The sequence below is a fragment of the Tupaia chinensis genome, unplaced genomic scaffold, assembly GCF_000334495.1.
Source record: "Tupaia chinensis unplaced genomic scaffold, TupChi_1.0 Scaffold140086_1, whole genome shotgun sequence".
NCBI classification, from domain to species: domain Eukaryota; kingdom Metazoa; phylum Chordata; class Mammalia; order Scandentia; family Tupaiidae; genus Tupaia; species Tupaia belangeri.
This window is the reverse complement of record NW_006199965.1, coordinates 312838-332742: the sequence shown is the minus strand read 5'-3', so window position 1 is coordinate 332742 and position 19905 is coordinate 312838. Positions and strand designations below refer to the sequence as shown.

The 19905-nt window shown below is 53.4% G+C and overlaps 1 protein-coding gene across 1 annotated transcript in view; it reads left to right on the top strand.

Moving 5' to 3' along the window:
• Positions 1–16776, top strand: part of RSPO4 (R-spondin 4) — a 41352-nt gene extending 24576 nt beyond the window's left edge. Inside the window, exons 2-5 of the mRNA XM_006162485.3 lie at positions 8682–8870; positions 9417–9557; positions 12527–12712; positions 16576–16776. Coding sequence (XP_006162547.1) covers positions 8682–8870; positions 9417–9557; positions 12527–12712; positions 16576–16685 — 626 coding nt within the window. The 3' untranslated portion in view covers positions 16686–16776. The remainder of the gene's footprint in view (positions 1–8681; positions 8871–9416; positions 9558–12526; positions 12713–16575) is intronic.
• Positions 16777–19905: the final 3129 nt, after the last annotated feature.

Below are 19905 nucleotides of genomic sequence, written 5' to 3'. Positions count from 1 at the left end.
TATAAAAATGCCAATACTCTAGGTTTCTGTGTGTGTATGTGTGTGTGTGTGTGTGTGTGTGTGTGTGTCTGTGTGTGTTTCTTTTTGGAGAGGTTTTTGCTATAGGGCGTGTGCACTCACCAGACAGACAGAGAGAGACAGAGAGACAGAAAGCGAGAAGTCACCCCCCCAGGGGGATGGCCACGCTGCAATCCCTTCTCCTCCATTCTCCTCTCGGGACCTTTAGCACACATGCACACGCGCCCAGCGTGAGTTTAAGCCACCGGATCCTGGACTCGAACCGCAGTCAACTACATGGGAGTTCAGCGACATAGCCATTACGCTAACTGTGTTTTTAACAAGCTCTCAGGGGAATCCGAGGGGCCCAGTCTGAGACACTCTGCTCCACCTTGTGTCTAATGCAAGTGAGGGAAGTGGGTGTAAGATGCAGCTCCAAGTATCCGGGACTGTGATAGGGAGGGGTAGGGACTGTGGCAAACTGGAAAGCATGTGCCTCATTATATAACTCCAACTAGTTATTGCCCTGGAAGAACACAGGCCCAGTGTTGGCAGACGTTCTGGCTTTTTCCAGAGAAGCCCAGATTCCAGCTTTTTATGTGAAATCTCTTGATTTTTTAAATGTTGGCAATCTATCCAAATTAGTCTCTTTAAAAAAAAAAATCTAGGGCTGGAGTTCTTGGCTTGGGGTTGTGGATATGTCAGAGACAGACTCACTGTGGCTGCTGAGGGGATAAACTTGTCTAGAATATGTCATTTTCAGGGTCTCAGATGTCACCCAGCCCCTTTTCACCCCTTCAAAGAAAGTTCTGCAGAATAAGGATAGGTGGGAAGCATGACCTTGCAAAAAGGACCCAAAATCCCCAATTGGAAAAAAATACACGAGGTCTTCAACAAATTCGTGGAAAAATATGTATTATAAAAAAACTATGGATTTCCATTTTTTATTGTCTTGGATGTCATGTGCTGAACTCTCAACTAAGAGTTTCTCATACATCATCTCCTTGAATCACCACAATCCTACACACGGCCCTCTGTTTTACAGGTAGAAAAACTGAGGTTCAAAGAGCTGAAGTATTTTGCCTTTGGTCACACAGCTTTCTCTCCAAGCTCCTAACCATAGATCCCTCATACTAGACCTGCCACAGAGCAGGGTAGAGTCACCGTTGTTGAATGGCTGGCTGGCTGGTGGATGGGTAGATGGATGGATGAATCCCTCAACCCCGGGCTAATGCGTGCATTCAGAGTTGTCATCCCTTTGTAAACCAACAAGACTGGTGAGTTTAGTTCCACTATTATTCTCTCTCTCCATACAGCGGACAACCAAGTGTCGACTCATCCCCCGGGTGCTTGGAGAAAGACAGTGACTCAGATACCATTCCAAGCCTCTCCCACTGCTGAAGCAACAGGGTCATACTTCTGGGGCTGACTGGCATTTTCACTGGGGGAAGATGGTCTTGATTATGGGAGACAGTTATTAAGGGAAATTTACATGGGGTGCCTGCCATCTACACTGTTGCCCCAAAAACACTCAGGGAGGATGCAATGAGAGCTCACATGCTTCTATTTAGAAATGTGCATCTGGCCTGGAAAAGGGTAGTGATGGAGGCCAGGATCTATGGAAGGACCCAAGGGTTTTCAAGATGTGCTCTTTGTGGGGCCAGCAGGTGGTATAGTGGTTAAGGTGCTGGACTCCCACATGGTTGACAGTAGTTCAAGTCCTGAACCGGCAGCTTGAAACTCAAGCTGGGCATGTGTGTGTGTGCATGCCCAAAATCCTGAGAGAATGAAGGAAAAGGGATTGCATGTGGCCATCCCCTTTGGGAACATGATTTCTCACTTTCTGTTTCTCTGTCTCTGTCTCTCCGGCGAGCACACATGCCCTATAGCAAAAAATCTCTAAACAAACAAACCAAAAAAAAAAAAAAAAAGTGTGTGTTTTGGACTCAGAATCCCTTGGGGCTCCATGGTGGTCAGGCCAGGTGGACAGGACTCCAGGCCCCTCACCCCATTGAAGCAGAGTTGCCCCATTATGATCCATTTTCTATCTAGCAAACTACATCCGCTCTGATCGTAAGTTGACAGAAGACAACTAGCTCATAAGTTGACAGAAGTGACTGTCTTTGGAGCGATGGGTCTAGCCAAGCCCTGGGAGGGACTGGAAGGCAGTCAGAGACTTGGGCACTTGGAACTCTTGATGTTTCTGGTTGCTGCTTCTCTCGGCCTCTGATTTGTTTATTTTTCCCTCTCTGCTTCTGTATTAGTCAGGAACCATTTGATTGCAGATGACAGAAAACCAACTCCAAGTGGCTTGAGAAAGGGAAAGCATTGAAGGGTCCCCAGGGGAGATCCAGGAAGACACATAGCTCCTTCTGGAATCTGTCTCTATCTCTTGGCTATGCTGCCACGGCATGGTCCAGCCTCGGGACGCTATTCCTTCATGGGGCACTCATCCAAGGGATAGGAAGGAAAACACTCACACACACACACACACACACACACACACACACATACACACACACTGACTTAAGTAAAAGTCCTCAGACTAGCTTTTGGGAGACATGCCTGCCTTTGAATCAGCAGCCACAGTAGTCACTGGGCCCTGGTGCTGACTGGCCAAGCCCAGGTAAAGTGTATCCAGGTGGAGAAAGCCCAACACGAGCCTCCAAAGCTGAGTATGAAGGGATAGGGCGTTCATTAGGAAAAAGAGGGCCCTGATGCTAATGCCCACCAGGGCTGCTCTCACAGGTGTAGCAGAACAGACCATCCTCCCCACCTGCAAACACCCCATCTGTGGGAATCTGGTACCTTAACCACTGCTGGCCCACAAAGAACACACCTTATCCTTATGTCAAGGGGTCAGTCCAGACCACTGTCAGTCCAGAGTCAAAATCCTCAAGAGAGCCCATCTAACCGACCAGCATTGAAGAGCTCTTGGTCCCTGGTTCCGTTTGCCATCAGTCAGGGGTGGGGTCAGCTTGGTTGCCAGGACCGGGACTCAAGCAAAGGAAACCATGAGAGCCAGGAAAGCACTTCTGCGATGCCTAGTACTCTCATTTTCAAATGCACATTCCTGAGCCCACCTGTCACTTCACAAGCCTCGCTGGGATTCTTACGCACAGTCACGTTTAAGTGTGGTTCTTTTTAAAGCAGCACTGTACAAACTGTAGTTGTCACCACTTATCGTTCATAAAGTGAACATTCAAGTCTCTACCCCTGTGCCTTGGGTGGGGGTGGGGAATCGCTCTTTCTAATGAGTGCTAGAGAGACTGTGATGAAATGCCGGACAGATCATCCAAACCAGAAGATCAGAGGTGCCATTACAATGGAGAAGCACCAGAGGGCACCCCAGTCAACTCTCAGGGCCAAGGACATGGCATGGCAGAAGACTGAGCCGCCTTCCTTCACAGACCTGGGTGGAAGGATGCTAGTGAAGACCCGTCCTGTGTGCACCGACACTCTTCAAGGTTTGAGGAGGGTCCTTGTCAGGTTCTTTTGCCTTCAGCATATCAAGTCACCTTCCCACAAATAGCGCTGCAGCTCTAACTAGGGCTCTTTTGCCTGGCCTTAAGGTCTCAGGGTCCCCAGTGAAATGGCAAGGCTTGGACTGAAGGATCCCTAACTCTTCCAAGAGCAATGAGAGTTCTGCTTTGTCCCGTCTTGGAACCCTTACTACATCCTACTCTGCTGTCCCTTCTGTGGGCAGTGGGTCATTACAAGAGGGTAGGATCTTTGAATGGCTCACCCCTGAGGCCCAGGCTCTGCCTGACAGGGAGGAGGCCCTGAGCAAATGCTCTAACATGGCAGTGTGGGGCAGGTGGACATGGGTACTGGCTCCTCCCGATTCTGTGTGATCCTGAGCATGTCGTTTCCCCTCCTTGAGCCTCAGTTCTCTTAGCTGCCAAATGAGCTATACCACCCAAAATGGGCAGTACATCCAAGTCAGGATGTACGTCTCCGCTCACGAACTGCACTTGCAGGCAATACCATTCAGCTTCTCTGTAACTGAACATAAGCTGTACTTCGAACTCCTTTGTTGAGTGCCAAAGGTCACCTAAAGGCCATGGAGGGGCCATTTGTCAGGGGATCATGTCTCAGATCCAGCCGGTTACACCGTGCTGAGGCACCCTGGTCTCTGATGACATCACCCTGTGCTGACCTGCGTGTCTAAACCCAACGTCGTCAGTCATTATCGTGTGTCAGAAAGGCCCGAGATGGATGGGACTTTCCTCCCTCTCCCTTAGAAAACCTCTGTGGGAGCAGTCCTGCGGCAGAATGGCCTCTGCCGTTGGGATGTGCCGTGGCTGCAGCCATGAGGTCTGCAATCCTGCAGGCGAGGACCGGAAGGCAGAGAGGGAGGGGAACAGCACAGGTACTTCCTGAGTACTCTACGAGACATTCCCATGCAAATCAGTCACTCCTTGGTGGGAAGGACTAAAGCTCATGCACGGGACCATATATAGCTGCAAAGGAGCCTGGGAAATGTGACTGGCACTGTGCTTAGGGTCACGGGTCTCCATTGCTCTTAGAACCCCATCCCATGTTTCTAGAATCTGTCACCTTCCCCTGCTCAAAACCTCAGCTTGAGAATGGGACTGGGCTTGAAGAGGGCAGCTAAGGGAGAGAAGGGAAAGAAACACGTGGTCTTCCTCCTGCCCCAGGGCATGACTAAGGCTGAATTCTTTCTTTGCATTTATTTTTGGTGTGAATTATTTCAAATCTACGGTCAAAAATGAAAAGAAATAATGCCCACTTGTGGACCACCATTTTGAATCAGCATTTATTTAGTCTCTAGCTTTTCTTTTTTCTTTTTCTTTTTTTTTTTTTTTTAGAGATTTTTGCTATAAGGCATGTACACTCGCCAGAGACAGAAAGTGAGAAATCACCACCTGGGGGGAGAGAGGATGGCCACACCACAATTCCTTCTCTTCCATTCTTGTCTCGGGATTTGGGGCATGCACACATACACACACACACACACACACACACACATGCACACACGCACACACCCGACATGAGTTTCAAGTTGCTAGATACGGACTCGAACCATTGTCAACCATGTGGGAGTTCAGCACCTCAACTACTGTGCTACCTGCTAACCCCAGTCTCTTGTTTGTCCAAGTTATTTATTTATTTCCAGAAAGAGGGAGAGAGGGGCCAGCAGGTGGCATGGTAGCTAAGGCACTGGAGTCCCATATGGCTGACTGTGGTTCAAATCCTGGAACCAGTGGCTTATAAATCACATTGGGCACTTGTGTATGCATGTCCAAAATCCTGAGAGGAGAATGGAAAGGGATTGAAGCATGGCCATCCCCCCAGGGGGTGATTTCTTACTTTCCCTCTTTTTGTCTCTCTACAGCAAATGCATGTGCCCTACTGCATAAAACTATTTTTTAAAAAGTAAAGAAAGAAAGGAGAGAGACAACAGTTCAACAGGGCCCTGCTGCTGCAGTCCTGCCCCAGCCTCCAGCTTGCCCTGGTATGCTCAGGGAGAGCCCTGGACTTGAACCAGGAACTTCCCCATGTGGGATTGCCTCATAGACTGTCACCTTTTACCACTGGGCCACCATCCGGCCCTCAGCACCTGCTGGACTCTTACATGTCTTTTACTCTTGATACACAATGGTGCATCACAAATGTTACAAAGTGTCGATTTGCAGATCTCAGAGCCTTATATAAATGGTGCTTACCCTGTGGTTCATTGCAGCATGCTTTTCCTCTCCGCAGGTCTTTGAGATGTGTCCAGCCTCCTTTACTTCTCAGGGCTGGCTGTGCACTGCTGGAGGGCTGTGGGCGGCCCTATGTTTCTATTCTTTGGACTAGAGGTTGGGTTTGGGCAATGATTTGCTGTTAGTGCTGCAGTAAGCATCTTCGTGCACATAGACAAGCGTTTCTCCAGGACGGGGGTCCTCCAGTGTGGTTCCCGGACGTGTAGCAGCACCCCCTGGAAGCTCACTGGAAATGCACACGGTCAGCCCCACCTCAGATCTACCGAGTCAGATGATCTGAGAGGAACCCGCCACCACTCAGAGCTACTGATTCACACTAGAGTCTGAGAACTGCCACTGTCAGGTTTATGCCAGAACCAAATTCCTGTGTTTAGAAAAGGCACAGGGGCTGGCAGGTAGCATGGTGGTCAGGGCACTGAACTCCCACATGGCTCACCACGGTTCAAGTCCTGGACCTGTGGCTTGCTTCCTCACTTTCCCCTCTCTCTCCGTCTCTCTCTGGTTAAGTTAAAAAAATAATAAGGAACAAAATTAAATCATTCTTTTTTTGAAAAAAAAAAAAAAGGACAGAAAAGGCACATTCTTAATCCACTAGATACTGCTAGGTTCTTTACAAAGTTTATGTTATTTTAAAAAACAATTATTTATTTATTTGTTATCATTATTTTTCAATTCTGACCAGAGAGAGAGAGAGAGACAATGGGGTGGGGGAGAGAGAGAGCAAGAGTGAGAGAGCAAGTCGCCAGTCTGAGTCTTGAACCACGGTCAGCCATGTGGGAGTCCAGCACCTTTAACCACCATGCCACCTGCCGGCCTCTCCACAGTTTACATTCTTATCAGAAATGAAATTTTCCTCTCATCTTTGCCAGCTCTCAGTAATGTCAGGATTTCAACTTGTTTTGCCAAGTGGATGGGAAGTCTGGACTCTGCTAAATTTTCAGCCCATACTCTCCCCTCTCTGGCCCTAGGAAGCCCTCCACAGTCTCCCCCTCCCTCTGCCCTCAGGCTCCTGCCAGGCCCACTGCTTTGGAAACACATAAAACGTCAGCTCTCCTGCTGCAGTGTCTCTCCCCAGGGAAGGAGAACTGAGACCACTGTCCCCTTGCCTGCTGCATGGGGCAGGATCCCAGGGGACACATTATTTACTGAACTCCTTCCTAGGAACTTGCCTGCAGATCAGGCTCCGGGGTTGTGAGCAGCAGAGACAGCGTTAGCCGGACGTGGGGGCTCACAGAATCCAAGGAACCAAAGGTCAGGTTTGAGGAGGTGGCCGCCTCTGCTGCTCTCCCTGCGGGGGCGCCCGCCAGCCCCTGCCTCTGTGGCAGGCAGCAGAACCGCTCACACCTGGCCCCTGCTAAGTTGCCTGTGCCACTGAGAACCCTCCGTGCTCACCAGGAAGGACATGCAGGCTCTGCTCCAGCTGCCCCCCTTCCCAGCTTCGCCCTTCACGCCAACCCACAGAAGGGTTGGACACAAGGCAGTGTCCAGCCAGGGAGGAGACGCTGGCAGCTTCCTGCAGGCCACCCCATCTTCGTGAGGGCTTCCTTTGCAGCCCCTCACTTGGTTTGGAACAGTGGGAACAGAGGAAAGGCCACAGGTCAGCCGTTCCTAAGTCCCGTATGTCCATCTCCCAACAGCCAGGTCAGTCCGGGGTCCTGAGCCGACGTCAGGTACTGGAGCCCCCTCTGAGCTTCAGAGAGGCTCTTCAGATCCTGGAATATTTTTCACCTTTCTCCCCAGCTTCGGGTCCAGGTTGCCAATTCCAGGGCAACAGAAAAGTTTCTCCCCTTGGGGCCCAGCTGGTGGCGTGATAGTTTAAGCGCTGGACTCACACTCGGCTGACCCCAGTTCAAGTGCTGAACCTGGTAGCTTGAAACTCACACTGGGTGCATGTACGTGTGCGTGCGTGCCCAAAATCCTGAGCGGAGAATGGAGGAGAAGGGATTGTGGGCTGACCCTCCCTCTGTGGGATGATTTCTCACTTCCTCTCTTTCTGTCTCTCTCCAGCATGAGCACGCCCCCTACAGCAAAAAAAAAAAAAAAGTTTCTCCCCTCAGCGGCCTGTATCTGGTGTGGTGGGAGCCCTCGCCCTCGATGAGGAATGGAGGGGAAGGTCTCACTCCACCCCTCACCATTGCACCTGGTGCTCACTCGGAAATGCACACCGCTGCAGTAGAGATTAAGGGGGCCTGTGAGTAACAGAAAGCTCCGGGTAACACTGGTTTTAACAAAATAGACATCGATTTCTCCTTCCTGTAACGTCTACAAGGTGGTCAGGGCTAGAACAACATTTCTACCTTCCTCGGGACCCTGGTTTGCTTTGTTTGGGTTTTTTGTTTTGTTTTGCTTTTGTTTTTGTTTTTGCCATAGGGTGCTTGCACTCACCAGAGAGAGACAGAGATAAAGGGAAAGTAAGAACTCGCCCCTCCCGGGGATATGACCACATAATAATCCCCTCTTCTCCATTCTCCTCTTGGGATTTTGAGCATGCACACACAGGTGCTTGGCATGTTTTTCAAGGCACCAGGTCCAGGTCCAGGACTCGAACCATAAAGTTAACTTTATGGGATCCAGTGCCTTAAGCATCATGCCACATGCTAGCCTGCTCTTTTTTATCTTATGTCTTCACTATCTTCAGGACATGGTGTCCATCTCGTGATCCAAAATGGTTGCTTATGCCCCAGCCATCATGTTCACATTGCATCCAATAAAAAGGATGAAGGATGACAAAGATCACATTTCTGCCTTTGAAGGCAGCTTTTAGAAGTTGCACACACTGCTTTACCTTACATCCCACAGACCGGATTTTGATCACATGACCGTCGTTGCAAGGGATGCTGGGAACTAGTCTTGTCTGGGTGGCTGTGTGCCCGGTGAGACAGTCTGACTGCTCACACCAATGGTTTGACCCTCTCTCTCTCCCTTCTCCTTCGTCCACCCTGGTCTGGCTGGCAGTGGGCACTGCCCTGGGGGGCAACTGCACGGGCTGCGTCATTTGCTCAGAGGAGAACGGCTGCTCCACCTGCCAGCAGAGGCTCTTCCTGTTCATCCACCGGGAAGGTATCCGCCAGTACGGCAAGTGCGTGCACGACTGCCCCCCAGGCTACTTCGGCATCCGCGGCCAGGAGGTCAACAGGTGCAAAAGTACGTGGCTCCTCCCTCATCCCGGGCTAGCGCCGGGCTCCAGGGCACTGCCAGCCGTCCCGCCCTCTCGCCCCAGCCCAGCCAGAGGGGAGGTGAGCACCCACCTGAGGCCAGACTCCCAGATCCCTGCTGGGTTCCAGGCTGGCTCTGCAGTCCTAGGCAAGACCCTCTCAGGTCTCGGAGCTAATAAGGCAGAGACGCTTCGATTCTTCCCCACTTTACTGCATGACCTCGGCGTGTTACTTACCTTCTCTGGGCCTAGCTCAGAGGGGACAAGAAGGCCCAGTTCCTAACTCATTTTCTCTGTGACCCAGGACAAATCCTCACTATATCTGAGCCTTGGGTCTCACTCCTAGCCCAGATTTGTCATGTGACTTCAAGTTACTCGAGGGAGTTCTCTTCACCGTCCGCCCAACTTGACCAGGGCCAAGTCTGGACTTCAAAGGGGGACTCTGAGTCCTGACCTAATGTTTCAGCGCCTGGGGCTGCAGGCAGAGGGTCCCCTCCACTGCGGCTGTGCTCACCAGGTGCCCGGCTCTGTTACAGAATGTGGGTCCACATGCGAGAGCTGCTTCAGCCAGGACTTCTGCATCCGGTGCAAGAGGCGGTTTTACCTGTTCAAGGGAAAGTGTCTGCACACCTGCCCGCAGGGCACGTTGGCCCACCAGAACACCCGGGAGTGCCAGGGTGAGTGGGGCCTCCTCCTGCCCAGAGCAGGGACTCGGGAGGAGCTGTCCTGAGAGCTGGAAGGAACATAGCAGAATGCCATGTGGTGATGAGGACCTACACACGTAATCCCCAAGACGCTAGGGCCATCCACCACTGTCACAGTCCTGTGACTACCCCAGGGCATCACTGATATTGCCGAGGGAGGCAGGGGGTACAGAGGGGGAGCGCTGATTTTGGAATGAGACCTGGGATCAAATCCTGCTCACCATCTACCCAGTGGAGTTCTTGAGCAAGTCACTGACGCTCTCTGTCCCTCACTTTCACCAAACTTTTTTTTTTTTTAATTACAATAGAGGCCAGCCAGTGGCACTGTGGTTAAGGCGGCTGGACCCTACATGGTCAACCACACAGTTCGAGTCCCTGACCCAGCAGCTTGAAAAAACACGCCAGGCATGTGCCTGCATGCCCAAAATCCCGAGAGGAGAAGGGATTGTGGATCGTGGCATGGCCACCCCTCCTAGGAAGTGCGTTCTCACATTTCACTTTCCCTGTCTCTCCCTCTCTCTCTCTCTCCAGTGAGCACATGCACCCTATAGCAAATTTTAAAAGTAAGTAAATAAATTACAGTAGAGCAGAGACGTTACCTCATGGGGAGAGGCTGTTATGAGGAGAACGTGAATGTGAAGTACTTCCTCCGTCACTAGCACGCGGTAACCTTCCCTCCGTGTGAGCAGTCGCCCTGATTACTGCTCTGAGCACTTCCCGACACTCCCTGCCAGCCTCCTGTCTGTGAGTCCCTCCTGCGGTCCATCCCTCACGAGGCTGTTCCTTGACATTCTCACCAGAGCCCCGAGCCCCCACCCACGCACTCCCCGGCTCATGTTCATGGTCACCCAGCACTCCTGGCTCCGGACTCACTGCCTCCAGGCTGGCCATGACCGAGACTCGGCTTCGTCGTCGATGCGTCTCTCACCCCGTCCAAGCCCGCCTGCTCATTCTCTCACTCAGAAGGCTTTTGCCAGGCCATGTACTAGGGCCGGGCCCTTGGCTAGGAGTGGGGAACATGGCAGTGGATGACACGGGCCAGGCCCCTGCCGTCGTAGCTGTGGCATTTCAGTAGGGGACAGGAGAGACACACGAGAATAATGGATCTAAGTCGGGCAGCAGGAAGAACTTTGGGCGCAGGAATGAGGCCGTATGACGCTCCCGAACACATCCCATGAGCTCTTCTCAGCCCGTTCTCCCCGCCCATGACCTTGGCCCCTCTGCCCTCACTGCGATCAGATCATGGGATCTTGGCCACAGCCCCCGCCCGCCCGCCCATCCCTGGCCGTCCCCATACCCGCACCCTGCACCCCCCACCCCGCACCCCGCACCCCTTGATCTGCTCCTCCTCCTGTTCCAGTTCATGTTTCGGCCTGTCCAGTTCAGGGTGAGTGTCACAGGCCGGTCATTATCCTGAGGACTTGGCTGCTGTTGTTCCTCCTACCTGAGCACCTCCAGCAGCTCCCCGACCTGGCTAGCTCCCCTCCTCCCCAGCGCCTCCCCCACACACACTCAAGACCAGTTCAGGATTCTCCTCCTCCTGGAAGCCTTCATGGTCCCCTAGGCTGCAACCTAGACCTCTCTGGGCTCCAACTGCCAGGTGCTTCCCCCATCACTGAGCTGCTCTGCCCTTCCAGCCTGCAGTCTCTGGATGATGGACTGAGGGGTGAGGCACCCAGAACAGTGCCTGGCACACAGTGGGTGCTCATCTTTACTAGCCAATAAAGGCGCCTGGGGGCTGGACCTGGCTTAAGGTCTGGAGGCTGCCCTCCAGCCCTGCCCTGCCCCCCCGCTTTTCCTCCCGCGGCTCGGGGGCCCCCCCCCCCCCCCTGCCATGCCCCTCGGCTTGCCTGCTGCAGGCCTCTGTGTCCTCTCTGCAGACAGGCATTCGCTGATACCCACTTTCCAGCCCTACCTCTCAGGGACTCTTAAACGAATCCAATGTGTCAGGCCAGCAGGTGGTGTGGTGGTTAAGGCGCTGGACTCCCACATGGCTGGCTGCCGTTTGAGTCCTGGACCTGGTGGCTTGCTTTCTCACTCTCTCTCTGACTCCCTCTCATGAATGCCCATGCCCTATAGCAAATTTTAAAATAGTAACAATACAATTAAATAAATAATTATTTTTTAAGAGGTTTTTGCCTTAGGATTTGTGTGCTCACCAGAGAGAAAAAGAGACAGTGAGAGGGACAGTGAGAAATCACGCCACGGTGGGGGCTGCAATCCCTTCTCCCCCATTCTCCTCCTGGGATCTGAGTCACACATGCGCATGCGCCCAGCGTGATTTTCAAGCTACCAGGTTTAGGACTCGAACTGCAATCAGCCATGTGGGAGTCCAGTGATAGAACTGCTACTCTATCTTCTGGTCCAGTAATTCTTTTTAAAAATAATCAAATGTGAAAGTATATATATATATATATATATATTTATATCATATATAATCTAGATATATTTACACTAGATAGACGTAAATACAGACTTACAGCTGCTTATAGCAACACTGGGCAACTCCCGTCCTCTGAGGTGGATCATAGGCACATGTTCAAGTTAAGGATCTGGTCCTAAGAGCTTCCTCCCAGGCTCATCTCCTTCCCCCTGACCCCCCGAGCCTTCACCCCTAACTCTAGCCCCCAGGTCCCCATCCCCAAGGCTTTCCCATCTGCTTACAAGGTGTTTCCCTCATCTCCACCGATGATGCCTCTCTGTCCCTTTAGCTGTTTTGTCACTTGCTCTAGGAAGTCTTCCCTTTTCAAGCTAGACAGCTGGCCACACTGGTTTCTGGCCTCAGCTGCTATGCCTACTCTGAATAATTGCCTTCTGAGTGTCTCCACTCTGCTCCTACTAACAGACCAAGTCCCCTGCAGGTGGAAGGGGATCTTCAGGCCCCTGAAGGACACTCACTGCCACTGACCCTGTCTGTCTGTCCGTGTCCCTTCTCCCCACAGAGAAGTGTGAAGTGGGTGCGTGGGGCAGCTGGAGTCCCTGCACACACAACGGGAAGACCTGCGGCTCAGCCTGGGGGCTGGAGACGCGGGTGCGCGAGGCCGGCCAGGCTGGGCGGGAGGAGGCAGCAACCTGCCAGGTGCTGTCCGAGTCCAGGAAGTGTCCCATCCAGAGGCCCTGCCCAGGAGGTAAGCACAGGGCGGGAGGGGGGCTGCCCAGGGTGACTGTTAGCCTCCTCAGGATGCTGTCCCCTAAATGGTACCTGCGGCTACCTGAGAGCCCACCAGTGGCCACGCCTTGGATGGGCTCAGCAACACCCTCCCCAGTGTACTGCAAAGGGGTCTTTCCTCGCTGGGTCAGCCTGCATACCCGAGGAGGACTGCATTTGTCCCACTTGCCTCTTAATAACAAGGATTTGAAACACCCTCTTTACTATGCTGAAACAAACTTCACAGATAATGTAACCTGCTTGCACGGGTCTCTTTATTTTTTGTCAGTATAAGGCCGTAACTAATATAGAAGAGAAAGGAAAAAAATTTAATTATGGAAACTCCCAGGCCACCTAGCAAAGTAGAATCCCAGAGGAGGCGAGAGCCATGGTCAGCGCCTCAAATGCCCGGTCATGTCGCTCTCCAAGACCTGACCTCAGTGGCGACCCGAGATTGGTAAAGTCCAGTCGAGCTGTCGGATACCTTGACTGATGGCACACTGGCAGTCCCAGGATAGCCCGTGAATGGAAGCCGTTAAAATGTGTGGCTCTCACGCATAACGCAGTCAGGTCTGAGCAAAACCGTTTTCAGCTATGTGAGGGTGGGGTGGGACAGGACAGAACTGGACAGTGTGGAGGACGATTCTTTGTGGGGGCTGGCCCACACAATACCCCCTGTCCCTGTCCCCAGGATACCACTGGGACCCCATCATTGTGACAATCAAGACCATGCCCCAGATTTCCAATCCCCTAGGGGCTAAGAACCACTGATTTAAACAGAAGAGAGGCCACAGAGTGGGGCTAGTGGAACTAAAAATACAGCTTAGCTGATGTTAACTGTGCACCTACTATGCGCCAGGCACTGTGTAAGTCATTAATTCATTAATGAGTTAATGCACCATGATGCTGCACAGTAGATATTATTATTATCATCATTTTGCAGATGAGAGAGTGAGACCCAGGAAGACTGAGTCACTTGCCCAAGGTCACACAGTCAGGGAGGTATGGACCTAGAATTCAAGCGAAGGTCAGTGGGCAGAGGAGAATCTGAAGTTGTCATAAGGGGTGAAGCACCTGGAACCAGCTCACCCGGGCACACACTGGAATGTGACAGAGCCAGGATTTGAACCCTGATACATTGCTGGCTTCAGGACTCGTAGTGTCTGGATTGGGGACAAAAAACAGAGATGGGAGCCTCTGGAAGTCTTACTGGGCAGTTAGGGACAGAAAGTGACACTAAGAGGGGGCCAGAGAAGCTAAGAGATCCCAGACCCCAGGAAACACCCACCCAGACACACGGTTCTCTACGGTGCTCTTTGCCATGCCACGCCTCCGTGGCGTCTGAGGGCCGAGATGCTCCGGATTAATCTTATTATCCACAGTTTATAGATAAGGAGAGTGAGGCCCAGAGAGACTGAGTCACTTACCCAAGGGTCACACAGCCGGCCAGGAATGGACCTGGAATTCAGAGATCAATGAGCTATGGGGACTCTAACGTTGTAGTATAGGGTGATGGCGTCTGTGGGGCATCAAGAGAAGAAAGCCTTCCCCAGTAATAATAATAGTAGGGGCCAGCAGATGGCATAGCAATTACATCGCTGAGCTCCCACATGGCTGACTGTGGTTCAAGTCCTAGACCCAGTGGCTTCAAAACCATGCTGGGTACATGTGTGTGCATGGCCAAGATCCTGGGGGGAGAGTAGAGGAGAAGCGATTGCAAGGTGGCCACCCCCTAGGGGATGATTTCTCATTTTCCCTCTCACTGCTTCTCTCTCTCTCTCTTTATCTCTATCTCTATTTCTATCTCTATCTCTATCTCTGAATGCACACACACACTAAGGCAAAAATCTCTAAATAATAATATTCATAATAATAATCAAATAGTGGCAGCAAGCATTCGTGCATAAAGTGCTTACATGCGCTGGGTGCTGGGCTAAGTGCTCTGTAAATCGGCTCCCTTCATCCTCCCAGCAGCCCTGCTGAGGCTCCCGGCATTGTCCAGGTCTCAGTTCAGACATCCCTCCTCAGAGAGGGCCCCCCTCTGCCACGTCGCACCCCAGCACTGGCACCTGTCGGAGTCTCTTGCTCGTCCTGTGTTTGCTTGTTCATGTCTGCCCTGGGGTGGGGGCAGCCTGGTCTAAGGGGGTGACCCTGCCCTGAGAAGGGCGGGGCTGGGACTGGGGCTGCCATGGGGAGAGAGCACACTGTGGACACTCGAGGAATGAGACTGCCCCTCTCGGAGACCCCTGAGTGTCTAACTGCCCCTCTGTGTGCCCTCGGAGGGGGACATCCTGAGCCTCAGTTTCCTCGTGTTCAAGTGCACACAGCTCTCACTGGGGAACTGTGTAGGGGCAAACAATGTGTGTTGGTCTGGGGTGGGCATACGTGCAGCCCAGGTGTAGGCTGGCCCCACTCCCAGCCCCACCTCGGTCTCCTCGTCTGTCGGTAATAATAATGCAGGCCAGGCAGAGGCGCAGCGGAAATGCACTGGACCACATGGACGAGGTCCTGGGGCGCATCAGGAACCTCCCTGAGCTGGATGCAGGGGTGTCCATGTCCCAGGCCAACTGATGCTGGGGTGGATCAAGACGCGAGGACCCTGGATGTGCCCCAGGACAGGCCTCTTTCTCTCTTTCTGTCTCTCCATGTCTCTCTCACTCACAAAAAGAAAAAAATAAATATTTTTTTAATGATGATAATGATAAACAACAGCTCAGAACACTCTAAGCAGCACGCACAGCCATGCACAGGTGTGGAGGTGGCGTGGACCTGGAGGAAGAGAGAGGACACGGTGACTGGGCCGAGTGAGCGGGGATGAGGGGCCAGGGACAAGGCTAGGTCAGGGAGGAAGGGGGCCAAGCAGGCCAGGAGAGGACTGCCTGGAGGGGCTGGAGCACAGGGACCACCAGGCCTCTTTGGCTTTTAAAAAGAGCATGCTGGGTCCCTGTCCACTCCTCCCCATCACCTGGTGCTGGTCACTCAGGTCGGTCCCTCTGCCTAGTCTGGCATCTGGAGGGGAAAGCACCAGACGGGACCCCAGACGCTCCAGTTCAGGCTGTGCCGCTGAGCAAGTCAGTCCCTTTGCTGGGCCTCGGTTGCCTCACCTGGTAAAGGGACCCACAGATGTTCGTGTAGGACATTCACTCAGCTCCACTTGGAGTAGGGGAGGGTGGAGAGACACAGCTGGGGCAAGATTCAGAGGGTGGTCTCTGGTTTGCCTCCCAGCCCACTCCTCTCCACAGTGGGAACTGGCGAGTCTAGACCCCTCCATGCCTGTCTAATGGGGCTACCTCCCAGGGCCTCTGTGAGTGTGATGTGCACAGGCACATGGGCTGTGGCTGGCATGTAGTGGGCACCAGCTCAATGTTAAAGTTTATTGCTGCTGTTGTTTCCAAAGGCAGAGCCTGCAGAGGGGAGGGGAGGCAGGGAAGATGGGGCAGGGACCAGGGGAAAGTTGTGGCGTCTGCAGCCAAGAGCCCGGTAAACGGTGATGTGAGTGCACCTGGGAGGGTCCTGGGAACCTACAAAGCCACCCTAAGTCCTGGTGGGGGTCCATGGAACCTCCAGGCCTGGCTGGGCCAGACCTGATGCCTAGCACAGGCAAGTCCTCAGCAAGTTAGGGTACCTCCCTGCCCCCTAAAGAGCTAGGGAGATGCCTTCTCTGTGGGGTGACTGGTCCTGCAGACTAGGCTCTGAAAAGGAGGGATTGCAAGGTCAGCACCCAAATGTCCTCTGAGCCTGGTGGGGGGAGAGGGGGGAGCACCCTCACCTCTCAGGATCCAGGAGCTTCCCAGGACCTAGCTGGCCTGCAGCTTCAGAGCCTCGCCTGTGCTCTCATTGCAGAGAGAAACCCCAGTCAGAAGAAGGGCCGCAGAGACCGGCGCCCACGCAAGGAAAAGAAGCTGGACCGCAGGCCGGACACGCGGCTGCCCAAGCCGGGCCCGCAGCCCTGACCACGCTCCAGGCCGCTCGGTCCCTGCCCCTTGCCTTCTTGTCCCTGCTTCTCCTTTCCCTCCTCCTTTTTCTCCCACCTCCTCCTCTTCTCCATGCACCCACCCTCCCTCACTCCTCTTCTGTTCATCTCCCTTTTCTTTCTTTCTCTCCTTTGTTTCTTCTATCTCCATGTTCCTCTGCTCCTCTTCATTGCTGCTTCTTTCTCTCCTCTTATCTGCCTTCTCCTTTCCTCCTTTCTTCCTGTCCCCCTTCCACACACACACATGCACTCGCACACACATGCACACACACTCACACATGCACACGTACTCACACACACTCTCATGCACTCCCTCATATGCTCACACACATGTGCACATTCACACACCCACACATGTGCTCACACTCATGCACACTTGCAAACATGTACATGCACACACACTCACGCACTCCCTCACATGCTCGCACACACATGCACATTCACACACACGCTCACACATGCGCACACTCACACACATGTACATGCACACACACTCACGCACATGCACATGCACAGACCCACAAAGAGAGAGCCCCTGAGCCTGTGCTCTCCCCTGCAGCTCTGTCCTCTCCTCACAGAAAGCAAACACCTTTTTATAAGCCTTTCTTTGACCTCACTCTGACCCTACCTTTGCAAAGAAGGAGTTTGCAAGGAGTAGGGCCCTTGCAAACTCAGCACAGGTGAACACCTCTGCCCCAGCTTCTGCTGCCAAGGTGACTCCGGAACCAGGGCCAATCCCTGCAGGCCATTTCCACAGCCCTGGCTGGAAGAGGCTCAGGTCCTGCCAGACTCGGCCTGGATGCCTGCCCCAGCTAGCAGTGCAGGGGTCATAGCCACCCAGTGCAGCGGGCAGTCCCCCTGGAAGCTGCCTGGTTGCCCCCATCAGCACCTCCCATCACCTCCCTGTCACGGTGCCCAGGCCTCTTCTTCCCAAGCTGGCTGGGACCCAAGCGCTGATCAGGTGGGGCTGCCCCTCCAGGGGAACCAGTGGCTCAGCCCAGAAGAGGCCACGAAGCTGAAAGGAACTCTGAAAGGAACTCTCCACTCCCCACCCCTGCACTTCCCACTCATTGTACCCACAGGGAAACTGAGGTCTGGACAGGAAGGGGCCTGCCCAGGGTCACACAGGGAACCCATGCTCTCTGCTTTCATCTGAAGGTTGCCCTGCTCGGACATCCTCAACAGAAAGGAAACTCTAGGGGACTGCAGGGAGGGGATGAGGGGTAGTGCAGGGTCAGGATCAAGGGGGATCCCCATTTCCCGACACCTCCACCCTGCACATTGGCATGTCACTGCACACTCCAAGGCCCAGGCAGGAAGAACAGGGAAGATCCCGGGTAGGTCAGCTGATGAGTGAGTTGTCCTCACAGCCTGTCCCTCCCCATCCTCATGCCCCTCCCTCCCGGGCTCCCCAGAATCCCAGGAAGGGGCACTCCCCAATTGCATTGCCGTTTGCCAGACCTGCTGGCCTGAACTCATAGACCTCTGCAGCTGGGAACAGGACCTGGTGGGAGAAGGACCATCTGAGCCCTGGGGGCTGGGGGAGGGGCGCGGGCACCCTGGGGAGAGACTGTCAGTGATGGGACACCCACCCTCACCCCGAGGCAGCCTGAGGGCAGCCTGTCAGATGGGATCAGCACTGCTTCCGGTCAGGCTGGGTGGGGGCCTGACCCCCTCAAGGTCCACCCTCCCTTACACTTCCCCTCCCTCCACCCTAAGGACAGCGAGGGCCCCTCCTCACCTGGCTGGGCCACCAGCTTCTCTCTGCAAAAGTTCGTGGCTCTGACATGCTGTATTGTTGTTTTAAGACCCCAACTATTTTTTTTTTTAAATAAAGAGAAAAGAAAAAGAAATGTCCACATCTTCTTGAGCATCAAGGGGGATGTTACAAAACCATGATGCTGATGAGATCTGAGCAGCTGAATGGAAAACACATGGAGTGGTTGCATGGCATGCTCAGGGCGGAGGGCAGTCAGTGTACACCAGGGACCAGGAGGGGGTCCAACTTCTGGGAGTAGGGAGGAGGTCTGAAAAAAGGGGAGGGCCCATAGCCCCTCTGAAGGAGCAGAAGAAGACCCATGGATCACAGAAGGAGCCAGGGCACCCGGGAGGTTGACAATCGCAGGGACCCTTCTCATATCCTAGCTGCTGGTGACAGTGGTCCCAGCATTAGAAGGTGCAGATTCGAGTTCCAGCCTGCCACCAGCTATCTGTGGGGTCTAGGCCAAGCTGTTTCCCTGTCTGGGCTTCATTTTTCCTGCTTGGTGGATGAAGAGGAGGCATGGCTGGATTCAATCTATTGCCCAAATCTGGGAGGCCCAAAACAGGCCTGGAGGAACTTTTTGAAAATTCCGATTCCAGGGCCCCACCCCAGCCTTTCTAAGTGTGATGGAGTTGAGGGGCGGCAGTGAGAACAAGCATTGATTCCAGGTCCAGCCAAGCAGGCAGCTGACAGTTCCCAGGCCCAGAGCTGGAGTCCTGGGACTTCAAATTCAAGGGGGCTAAACATTCTAAATTCCGAAAAGACCAGGATGAGAGTGGAAGGTTCCTGCAATTCCCTGGCCTCTGTTTTCCCTTTCAAGGGGCCTGGTCCTCCCTTCTCGACTGGGGGCTGGAGACAGTGTTTGCTGATGACTCCAAATTAGAAGACAGTTTCTTCGGGGCCTAGGCCCCTCCTACAACCTTCAGATCACACACTTTTTCTCCCCCAGCTCCTAATGCGTTCGCATCTCAGCTTCTCCCGCATTCTCCAGGGGACTGAGAGCCTTTACTGGAGAGACTCTCTGCAGAGTTGGCACCCTCTAATCACCTCCTGAAGTTCTCAGAGAAGCTCAGAAACTGGCCGGGGTCACCCAGCCAAAGACGGACAGTTGAAATGAAGCCAGAGGGAGGCTGCAGCAGCGCCTTGGCCCTCTGCATGCCGTTCGGGTAGGAGAGCACAATGGCCTGGCCTGAGCCGAGGGATTCCTGGCCAACCCCTCCCGCCCCCATCCCAGCTGGGCCACCCCAGGGCCCTCTCCACTTCTCCCCACTCTGCCCTCTCACTGTCCGCATTGTCACCTCAACCCTCACCATGGCCCTGCCCGGCATTCCCATGTTCTGTCACTAGAGGGCGCCTCTCAATCAGGAACAGGGCAGCAGCCAGGCTTGTCACTGGGCGGGGTTCTTTCTTTTTTTTTTTTTTTTCTTTTTTTTTTTTT